Source organism: Eucalyptus grandis, chromosome 2 (assembly GCF_016545825.1).
Source record: "Eucalyptus grandis isolate ANBG69807.140 chromosome 2, ASM1654582v1, whole genome shotgun sequence".
NCBI lineage: Eukaryota > Viridiplantae > Streptophyta > Magnoliopsida > Myrtales > Myrtaceae > Eucalyptus > Eucalyptus grandis.
The window spans coordinates 45,971,339-45,983,637 of record NC_052613.1 but is presented as its reverse complement, the minus strand read 5'-3'; the positions used below and the strand labels follow the sequence as shown (position 1 = coordinate 45,983,637).

The 12,299-nt window shown below is 36.0% G+C and overlaps 1 protein-coding gene across 1 annotated transcript; it reads left to right on the top strand.

The window, feature by feature from the left end:
* Window positions 1–3,447: 3,447 nt before the first annotated feature.
* Window positions 3,448–4,618, top strand: LOC104433209 (MLP-like protein 28). The gene is made up of 2 exons (XM_010045891.3): window positions 3,448–3,732; window positions 4,148–4,618. The coding sequence occupies exons 1-2, from the start codon at window positions 3,549–3,551 to the stop codon at window positions 4,414–4,416; spliced, it is 453 nt and encodes a 150-aa protein (XP_010044193.2). The 5' UTR covers window positions 3,448–3,548; the 3' UTR covers window positions 4,417–4,618.
* Window positions 4,619–12,299: the final 7,681 nt, after the last annotated feature.

Here is a 12,299-nt window from a genome sequence, read left to right as displayed (position 1 = left end):
CAATAAATTGGTCAATGCAGTGGACCATTGACATGTAATATGAGTTTGGTCCATAGAGTAAACTATTGACATATGATTTGCATTTAGTTAATGGAATGAACGATCGATGTACGATTTGAGATTAGTCATTAGAATGGGCCATCAACGTGTAATTTCATTAGACCATTGATGTATGACATGAGATTAATCAATGTAATAGACCATTGGCATGTGAATTAATAATATTGATCAATGGATTAGGCCATTGATGTTTGTTTTGATATTATTTAAAATGATTATTTTTGCTATAAATAGCAATGTTGAAGCATATGTAACTTATTTTCTTATTGTATATTTATTATATTATAGATTTGGGTTAAAAGAATTGTGGTTTGGTTTTGTAAATATGCATAGTGGGTGCTCGATCCACTTACTAAACATGCACTACCCATTGGACTGTAGTTGCTCATCCATCTATTTTCTAATATTTTTTAGGTTCTTTAGCGAGCAATAAGTAGTACAATAGTGATGTTGATGAGGGAATTTTGAGAATTGGATTTTTGGTGGTTTGTCATCCTCATTCTTGATGATTTTGGGGTGTGACATGATATCCCCTGTTCTATCCTCAATCGTTTGTCGTGTGCTGAGGAGCTTTTACTTAGAAATCCTTTGAATTTAGTGATTTAAGAGATGTTAGCACCTAGTTGTGGGTTTCAGACAAAGTTATATAGTTAGAAAGTTTAAAACTTTACTCAATGGGTTTGTATATGTGTTATGGGAAGGTTGTTAAATTTGCGTACATACCTGGACTAAAGGTACCGAAGCTAAGCCGAAATGGGAAAAGGTTATCGAGGTTAAGTTCGGTTTGGTTTGACCTTCAATTTTGTTAATTTCTTACTGACTTGTGTCATGCAAATTTCATTGGACATTCTTCACGAAAGTCATCTCTTATTGGCTGTTCTATGACATACTATAAATTCCAGATTTTTCAAACTTTGTACGACAAATATAATATTTGAAAAACTATTGAGTTTGAAATCTATTTTTAGGGTTATTGAATTGACCTAGTTTTACTTTCCATTTTCCACAGAATTTTCGGTCAAGAATTCTAACTCACGTCCCCATGAAAGTTGTAGAGTACATCCTATACCATGACATATAAAATTTCCATGATTTTTCAATCTCATTTAATCTATGAAATATTTATCTTTCTGCTCCATCACGTTCTGGGAATTACCTATTGTTTTGGCCTGGTTTACTAAAAATTATTTAGAACATTTTCTCTAAATCTTGTCTATCTTATGTTAAAGTTTTGTAATTTTTGAAATTCTTTTACCTAGACAATTACTATAGTTTCTAGAGGCGCATAGGGCGGCCTTATAAAGTTAGTTTAAGAACTTGGATAGGGAATTCTTCTCATAGTTCATCTAATGTAGGCATGAGTGAATATATATTAATCTAGGGGATAAAAATGACTGAGGATTTATTAGATTTATGCTTGAGTTCCTTGGTAATAGTTATGTCAATATTCTTTTTAAATTGAATTATGGAATTGCTGCATCATGGCATGAATGTGTGATTGGTAATACCGTCGGTCCTTAGAATGACAATGCCTTGAGTTGTAATAGGAATGCCTGGAAGGGTAACTGGATTCCTTTAGATGCCTAAGGGGTGTAACTTGATTCCCCCGTATGTCTTGGCGATGCCAGATGGGTGCGAAATGCCCGTGGGGCAATGAGGTTCCCTAGAAGATGATGGCAACATGGATTAATATTGACTATTGCCTTAGTATTTTTGAGTTGAGTGATTGATTACCTGTTGGGAAAAGCTATTGCTTTTATTGATATATTATGTTATTTTGAAGAGGTTTCCAAGTAAGTTGATTATTTACTATACTTTATATTGATGTTTTCCTTGTCAGTATGGTGATTGATTTATATAGAATGGACTAATGGATCTTCTACTTGCTGGATTCAGGCTCACTGGTTATTGATCTTACCTTTTCAAATCAATAGAAATTATACCGATCCTCCTTACTTCTACTTCCATTGGTTATGGGGGTACCTGTAGACCTCACTTGGCACTTTTTCGACTTCGGAAATCCGGATTTTTGGATTATTACCTCCATCCGATGCATCGCCATTCTGTCCATAGACATAGGGGTCCTGGCAAGCCCTATACTTATGGGCTTCCTCGCGATCTTCGCACGAGTAGGCTAATAGCTCATTGGGCTGATCCCACACCCAGGTGATGATGGGAACGACAATGGTAGCAGTACAATCAACGAAGCACGGGTAGGGAGGTGAAGCAATATTTTTGGATCCATGCAACGGCTTTTGGGCATACTAGGATTGGAGGATAGGTGATTAGACATGTACAGGATATCTTTGGGTTGGGATGGTACCATGGGCGATGTTTGATGTAGTTCTTGATGAGCATTTTTTAAATCTCTAGTATACCGACCATGTCACCTAACGTAAATACATAAAGAAATGAAGTACATTAGCCTGGTTTATAATTCCACGTACGCTCTTTGAATTTTCTATGTTCTGGATTATTACTATTGACCTTAAGCACTTCTGCATGCTTAAAAATGGTGAAAAAAGCTGGATAACTATGTTAGCCGCACCGTGATGGGACGTCACAATATGGACCCCAAGTACCATGACAAAAACTTTAAGTAATATCCATGTTAGAAAGGCACCTTTTTTCACCAACTTTTTTAGCCTGGTTTATAATGCCGCATGCATTTACTATTGATCTAAAACACTTCCGTATGCTTAAAAAATATGAAAGAAGTTGGATAACTGTGTTATCCGTGACATGCTGTGGGGACGTCATGGTATGAACCCCGAGAAACATGACAAAAACCTCAAATAATATCCATGTTAGAAAGATAGGCACCTCTTTTCACGAAATCCCAACATCTCTCTCTCTCTCTTCCAAAGCTTTGACGACGACACCACCACCTCAACCACCGACAGTGATGAGGACAACCACTGCCTTACCACATCGTAAGCGATGAGCTAAAAATACAACAAATTGGGTCTCGCCCGTATAATGTGATGAGGCAGAGGCTGTCCTCAACAGGATGCCAGTCAAAACACATACCGATATTACTAATGGGAATGAAGAGGCGAATAACCAGTTTTCCTTATGGCATCAGACAAAAAATTTGTGCTTAGCTAATATCAAATCTTACGAACTTACGTAGTGATTAGTACATACAGAAATAAAATTACGCAGCATGAGCTACTTGCTTTGCTGTCCATCTCCACCATCAGGATAATGAGTGGATTCGCAATGAAGCAAATCCAAACCACGTGATTCACGATTCATTTTATTATCAATTCAATGGAGCGGGGCCATCGTAATTGATACAATCAATAATGCAAAGATGTCTCTGAGGAAATAATAACATCTTGGGGCTAAGGATGAGGTCCTTTCTTTTTTCTATATAAAGAGGGCACGAACTAGCTATTGCCATCCACCAGGTACACTCCAAGTTTGAAAAGTTACATATCGTCGTTTTATTTTGTTGGTTACTTATTCTCTCAGAAGAGAAGACAATGGCAGTGAGGGGCAAGCTGGAGGTGGAGGTGGATCTCAAATCATCGGCCGATCAGTTCTACGGCTTTTTCAGGAGCACCCCGCACCACCTTCCTAATGCTTGCACTGATGTGCACGCTGGGGAGATTCATGAAGGCGAATGGCACTCTGAGGGCTCCATTAGGAAGTGGACTTTCTCAGTGGGTAAGCACCCTGTTTCGTGTTGGAGAAATTCCGTTTTAGTTTGGCCCAGATTAATCACGCACATTTGACAAGCACATGCTTCGTTTCATTCTCACTACAGTCATTCCATTCTACCTCATCGAAACGCATGATTATAGATCTGATTCTGTTCTGCGCTGTGTATGGAGCTACCACTTGCTATTATCTACATTTCATATACTTAGTCCGCCACCAACTAAAGTGATCGTGGAACATGAGAGGAGACGCAGGAAGATATTCAAATTCTCTTTGATTGGTCCTATGATTAATGCATTTCGATGTGAAGAGTTGGATGTATATAACCTCAGGAACACATATATGAAAGGAAAAGATGAAGAATCATTCTTTACTCGCTCGTTCGTTCCAATTTTCATGTGGGGTTGTGGAACATGCGCAGAAGGGAAAAAAGAGACATTCAAGGAGAAGATACAATTCGACGACCAGAACAAAATCGTAACCCACGTCGGCATCGAAGGCGAGCTGTTCAACTTTTACAAGAGCTACAAGGCCATCTTGCAGGCCGTCCATAAGGATGGAGGACCCGACGTCGTCAAGGTGATCATCGAGTACGAGAAGCTGAACGAGAGCATGCCCCACCCGGTCAACTATCTCGATGTCACGGTTAACATGACTAAAGACATTGATGCTCACCTCGTCAAGGCTTAAGCCCTGCGAAAGAAGAGGAGAAGGAACTATGACGTCTGCTTGTGTTTCGATTATCCAAATAAATAAGCTTAAGTAAATAGGGAGTGATCGGCACTACAACTTAGTGCTGAACTCTCTGATATATTTTCGTGCCCCTCTCCATCTCGAATTTACTTTCTCTTTTGTTTGTGATTATTGATTACTTTGATTAAAGGTTTGCCGATGATATATTAGATTCAGAAAACAATAACTATAAGCATTTCGACAGTTTAACTAATGTTAAGATAGCATGAGTTCTTCTATATAACCATAGAACAAAATGAAGCTGTTATTTGACCAGCCTCTCCCAACCTTCAAATGGGTTCAGTCCACATGATTTGTCGATTATGTAATATCAGCTCAAAGGTACCAATCCTAATGTTGTAAAACTTCCGGGTCTTAGTTTCTCCATTAAAAGATGTTAGGGAACCGATCAAAACTAAGTAAGAAGTACATTAAAACAAAATCTACATGGTTTAGATGATGGGATCTAAGTTGACGAGAAGAGCAAGAATTCATTGTGAAACAAGCGATACAATATAGAAATTAAGGGCACGCATAACAAAATTTCTAGAATAGCAAGAAATTGATGTCTCAATTTCTCTTTGCTGGACAGGTTTACAAGCAAAGAAACGCCTTTGATAAAGATTCAAAATTTTTGTTTCTGGAATAAAATTCCGTTTGATAACAGAATCAAATTTCTATTTTTAGTGGGGGTGGTGGGCATCTGGCGAGTGACGAGTGGGCAATAGACAGTGACGAGAGTGAAAGATTAGAAGACTTTTCATTTATCACTTTTGTTCCGGAAATATAAAAGTTAAATATTTTAGTTTTTGATTTATGCTCAAAATCTATTTGCAGAATAGAAATCTATTACAGAAATAGAAAAATGAAATTACGCTACTAAACGGAATTATGTTCCAAACATGTTCCTAAGAATAGAAAAACAAATAAATAAAGAAACATAAATTTTGTCATGCATGCCCTAAAATTACTTAATTGAATTGCTTAAAAACATTCTTCTATGTTTCTGAAGGCATTATACCCAATATCTCACAAATAAGCCACTACAAGAATTCTTACTCAAACATCATTGTAATTTCGTGAGAAAATCTTAGGAATCCCTCTCTTATGACCCAAATTATTGCATGTCCAATAAATCATGCAAACTAATATCATCCTAATCATTAATCATGTGCATTACATTTAGGATCTCCGCATTGATAAAATTTAGAACTAAGTCACATGTCATGCACATGCACTAGCTGAAAAAGTCCAAGCTGTGCATGGAGATCAAAGCGGAGTCGGTGAAGAGAAAAAAAAAAGAAAAGAAAAAGAAATAAGGAGCCTCTGGGCTTTATTCTATTGGGTTAATACCCTGAAAAACCCCAAATTGGTACACGTGTAGCAAATTTATCATAAACTTTTTTTTTTTAACATGAAAAACCCCAAACTGTTACACTTATGATAAATTTACCTTAGTTGACAATAAAAAAACCTCAAACTGATATAAATTTGTCACAAGTGTACCGATTTGGGATAAATTTGTCAAAAGTGTACCAATTTAAAGTTTTTGGTAGTCAAAAAATTAATTTGGAGTAAATTTATCATAAATGTACCAGTTTATGATTTTGAAGGATATTAACCATATTCTATTCGAACCAACAAATTTATTTGGGTTGTCCAGCGTCCTACTCAATGTTCATGGGCTTGGAGAAAGTTATTGGACCTCCGTGGTCACTTCCAACAATATTTTAAATGGATCATTGGTAATGGGCAGTCGGTTTCATTTTGGTTTGATCTTTGGCATCAAAAGGGACTGTTGTACAAGATCTTTTCGAACCAGCAAATTTATCGGACTGGTATCTCTCGCCTAGCCTCGGTGGCGGATGGCTTCACCACCCCTATGGGTTGGTTCGTTATAAATATCATGGCCAATTGGGATGACCCCCTCCCGGTGATAAATCAAGAAGATGATCGGATTCAATGGCTTGGCCACCCGACAGGACGTTTCTCTACAGCCTCGGCTTGGGAGTTGATTCGCCCAAAGGGTAACTCGGTCCCTTGGTACTCCTTTATTTGGAGTCCTTCTCTTCCTCCGCGGTATCAGACACTTCTGTGGCTCATTACTCGCAACCGGCTGCCTACTCAGGTCTTACTTATCTCCTACGCTAGAATTGCAAATGCTAATTGCCCCTTCTGTTTATGTAGACCAGATTTTGTGAACCACTTATTTTTTGCCTGTCGAGTTTCAAGTAATCTCGTTTCCTTTTGGGTGGCCAAATTCAACCTATATTGGCGAAACAAGCCTTGGATGGATAATCTTGCATGGGCAACCAGGATGTTTGCAGATGATAGCTTCTTCGAATCTATGGCTCGCTTCAGCTTTGGCGCCCTTTGTTATATTATTTGGAGAGCGCAATAATATGTTATTTCGCAATCGGCCCTCTTTATCCCGGCGATGAAGATGCACCTTCAAAAGGCTATTAAAGATAAGGCGTTGACCTTTAAACGTGTTCCGGACAACCACAAGAATAGAAGGCTACTACGGAGCTGGGATCTACATCCATCTATCTTTGATTAATGGAGGTTCTTTCTAGTGTTTGTTTGTTAGTCTTTTCTTTCTTGTCTTGTTCTTTTGGTAGTTCTTTCTTTCCTTGGGATCCCATGGCACCCTTACACTCTCTTTGACGACTGTCTTCCTGAGTGATTGTCCTGTCTGGTGCCGGTTATCCTTCCTTGTATTCTTTTGGCAAAATCATTATAATTCGTACCTTTACCAAAAAAAAAAAAAAACCATATTCTATTCAATATAAAGCATTCACAGAGAAGAAAAGACGAAGGATGCTCAACACGGAGGACAAAGAGAGGTGTGGTGCTTTCTTTTTGCAGGTCACCCGAGAGTCCTTGATGTACTTTCTAGCCAAGAACCACCCCAGCGGTGTGTCTCAGCTGCGTCACCGTCGACCACCATGCAATAGAAAAAATTGATATATCATGGTTTTTACAATTTTCGAGAAACTACATCTTTTCCATGGCATTCTTCTTGAAAAATTATACATAATAGATACGAATTTCGCTAAAAAAAAGTTCACAACAGCCAAACTATCGGGCATAGGCGTGGTCTAATAGCTAAATGTTCATGTAATTTTGTGTGAACGAGAGGATTACATTCAAAAAGTCCTGGAAAATGAAAAACAAACAATTGCTTGACAAGATTCCTCTTCCATTAATCTTGATCCTAATATCGTTGTTCAAATTAGGTAACAATCTTTATCCGACTTAATGAATATTGAATTGCTTATTCCAGATTGATTTCATTAATTAATTGCGATATATGAGATTTTAGGCATTATCCAATTAGACATTGTTGTAATGGCCAATTTAATTACTAATTTGATCCGTAAAGGTTTCACATCTTTTTCTTTTTCATTACTTTGACTTGACATTAGATAATTACTGTACTTAAAGATTGTGATAATCGTTAATTTAATTCGTGAGACGATATTTTATTTTTAGATTGTCACAGTCTTTTAATTTGAAATTTCTGTGGATTGCGCATGTGGATTAGGTAAGACTATCTTTAATTCGGACGGCATGTTCTAAAAATACCAAAAAATAAACATCATCTTAGAACATAAGATTTCTTTTCTTAGTTCAAATTGCACGCTTAAATTAGCGCAAAACTAATTACGAATTTAAACATAAATACCAAAATATCATGTGGATGTCATATAAATTTAATTATATTATTATTTACTATGTCATATATATATTTTTAGCTCGATCATCGTTAAGCCATGTCATTATACCATGTCACCTTGTCATGTCATATGCTATGTCATCCATACATGCCATATCATCCGTGCCATGTCATTGGTTGCATATCATTTAGAGATTGCATGTTTAGATTCATCTAATTAGAATGCATGTCATGTTTTGCATTTAGACTTAGATTGACATTGCAAAAATGAGAAAATCCCCCCCAAAGTTAATTAGAATTGCATAAACAATTAGAATTAATGTTCGTGTTACGTATGCGTGTTCTTTTGATAAATACTTTGCAGAAACTTGGGAATTGATTACTATGCTTTGCTTGCGTCAAGGTATTTAAATTTCTTTCTATTCTCACAATTTATTTGTTGCTTTGGTTAAAGATTATTATTTTAATGACTACACACCGGCATGATCAACTCCTCATGTTAGTGGATAAATTAAAATGAATTTGAGCTATCTGCTAAATATTTTTTTTATGAGAAGAACAATACTGAAAATGCATTAGAGAAATCTAATGTAACCAACTCTTCAAACTCACAATTTCTGGTTGCGTACGTAATTTTTAGCTAATCCCTAGGCTAATGGCGACTTCTTATTTAAAAATTCTTATAATGTTATTTTGACTTAATATCGAATATTTTAACGTCACATGAGTTTTATCATTTTCAAAGTAGTTTCGGGAAAAGAAGTTTGATGTGGCATGTCTTGAATTGAAAAAGGAATAAAAAAACTCGGGAATGACTGTTCGTGTGGTGGAGAAGAAAAATTAAATTAAATATGTATGTACCAGATATATGCACTTTCTTCCGCTATCTTTCCTTTACCCTACTGGCGGAAGACTTTAGTTTGTTGAGAGAGTATGCGGTTTGAACAAAACTGAAAGAAAACCAACCAAACCAAACCAATAGTAATTTGGAGCCAAACTGAATCAGACTATTTTTTGCGAATTGGTTGGTTCAAATTTTGGAATCAAACCAAATCGTTTGTTCTATCTTTCACAGTTCTGTCTTCATCTTTTTTCAGTAATACTATGATCTTAATTCACTAAAAGGAGTTAAGAGAGAGTATTAAATTCTTATAGAAACCAAACTTCTTATTCAAACCAATTCATAAGCTCACATCTAAACTGCTTCACATTAAAAATGAAATGTTACTCCTCATGTAATAGTAAATATGGTAAAATAGTAGGAGGTAGTACTATACAGTTTTTGTGGTATGGTTCGTTTAAAAAAAAAAAAAAACCAAGCCAAATCAAAAGAAAATTTGATTCGGTTCAGTTTCCGATTTGAACCGTTTTTTTGCTTATCCCTAAGTGCGAGGAGCGATGACGGACTATGCACAGGGGGGAAGAGGGGAAGTCGGTCGTGAAGAAGAAGGATAAATTAAAGTTGAATGCATTCTCTCTCTCGAATTAAATTCAATAAAATATACTTTCTAATCTTGAGTTTAGAGGATCATAATCCTTCCTTAGGAGATCACATCATGCATTACAATGTAATTCCATTTCGGTAAAAAAAAAAAAATCACAAGAGAAAATTAGCCTTCGTTTTTTTTGGCAACATCTGGCGGTCTAGTTTAATTCCACTGTTCATTTGGTCCCGCACAAGATTTGAGAGATCGATAGTTCTCTTCTTGTTGAGCTATACATAAATTTGCGAAATCCAAATAGCAATTCGACCGAAGGAACTTCGAGTTTGCCTTATAACTATCCTTCCACGGGAGATGAATGATGTTCCTTTTTCTTTCCTTGGGCAATGACAGGAGGTTCGTCAACTTTCGCTGATTGTTCGATGACATTCCTGATTTTTCTTCTTTTTTTTGGTTGACTACCATTCTTGGAACTTTTATAAGTCAGTTTTTTGAGTTTTTCTGTTAAGTTCATGACTCATCTTTGTTTTTCCGAAATTCAATCCACATACTTTGTTTATTTGTTCGATTTACTCTCTCTCTCTCTCTCTCTCTCTCAATTCATTGTGATAAATCTATCCTGAGGTAATACTCATTGGCAAATCGTGTTCTAGTCAACAGTCGTGTCATGTCAAATTTAAGTTTACCCTCTAAATGAAAAGCTTATTTGTTCCATAATATAAGAACCCATTTTGAACTCTTATATACATTTCGACAAAAAAAAAACAAGAATTCTTATATATACAAAGGGTTTAAATATTCTTTGGGCCAACCATCAAATATATATTAAAGTTTCAGCTTTTGTTTTGATTAAGTTTGATCGAAATCGAACCAATTAGCGTGATTTTTTCTTTTCCCTAAGAAAGAATGTTATTGTTAGAATAGTTAAACATTAAGTAATGCCTTCATTTAATAACTTAAATTTTTTAAATAATAGTCAGTAATTCCATGAAATCTCATATGATATCATAACAAGAGATCTCACAAAATTTCATATAATATCAGAGTATGAGATTTTGAGTTTAATTTATTGTAGGCCCTATTTATGTTCCCACTTACGTTTTTCATACCTTAAGTTTAGACCAAAATCTAACCTATGAATGAGTGAGAGTGTTAGAATATTTATATATTAAACGTCACATTCTTTTACAATATGATGCTCATTCTATTTCCATGTCGTGGAGCCCATTTATGAGTTTCACATGAGGCTCATAATTTTTCGCTTCTTTTGAATAGTTCAACAACGAGTCGGTTGAAGCAACCGTGCCCACATTAAATCCCCCAAATGATTTTAACTTGCAACTGCATGATATTAGGTTATCTTAAAAGGGACTGCCGTTGATGTTATAATACTTTAAAATTTACATAAAGAGCAACACTGACTTATGCCAATCATTTGACACGTACTAAGAAAGGGGTTGAGAACGATGCTGGAGATAACACTGACGTATATGGAGGGGAAAAAAAATTTAGGTACCCTGTGGATGCTTGGAGGTTTGAGAGTTCCTCACCAAAGACCCGAGAGTCCCCCTTGAGGACCGGCCCACCTGTTCAAAGGATATACGTTTAACGGACTAATAGGACTGTTCTTTATTTTTTCATGCTGGTACTCGTACCCCTCAAAACCCCTGAGCTCCTTTATGTACTCTGTGTTGGGGTTTATAAATCATGTATAAGAAAAATTAACGAAAAGAACACAGCGGAAATAAAGATATATTTTATACATGATTCTCCTAAAGCGTTGTTCGTGCGTTTTAATCAAAAATCTAAACATAAAAGGGAGTTAAATGAAATACCTTTTGAAACATGCTTTGAAACGAGTCGGTTCGGATGTTCTATAGTTCGAGTCCCACAAGCGTCGAATCTCTAGTTCAGACACACTTTGTACCTTTTTCTTCCTAAAGAGGGAATACCCTCTATGCGTTTTACGTCCACGGAATTTGGTCGCTATTGATGATGGAGAAGCACCACCACTCAGAAATCCTTGTGCTCTCTATAACATTCGTCTGTCTCAATCTTTTCTGCCCAAACACAGTATCAACGAGGGACCAGCTAAGCGAATCAAAGTGGGGATCGTGGATTGCAAGCATAAACGTCACCAACTATTAAATTTTGTTTAATTTTGTGTGTGGATAATATCCATGATTTGTGTTCTGCCAATCAATGGTATGATTAGAGATATAAATAATCTTTTATAGAATGACGTGAAAAAACTAGTCATGACACTTGAATACAATCAAGTCTATTCAAATTTTCATTTATATTATATATGCAATGTGTGTGAGGAAAAATTCAACATAAAACTTTTGTAGATCTTTTGAAACGACACATGCTTCAATTCTAATGATTGATCGATGCATGTCGGTATAACAAAAGATTCATAGAATTGTATGTAGTTAGCTACATACATGAATTCATTTAGGGTCTCTATTATATTTGTTAATTATAATCCAATAAAAAAAATTACACTTTTAAACATCTGCTCAATCTTGAAAAATGTACAATCAGCCTTTTGAAAATAAAAACCTTTTGAAGGCCGTAAACCACTCATTAACAGGATCGTTTACAATATAATATCGAGAAAATAATATATCCTTAAAATTCGCCACGTGACACAAGGGACCGAGTACTGCCTGCATTCCTCAATTTGACTGGACAATATAAATGGGAGATCCAACGAA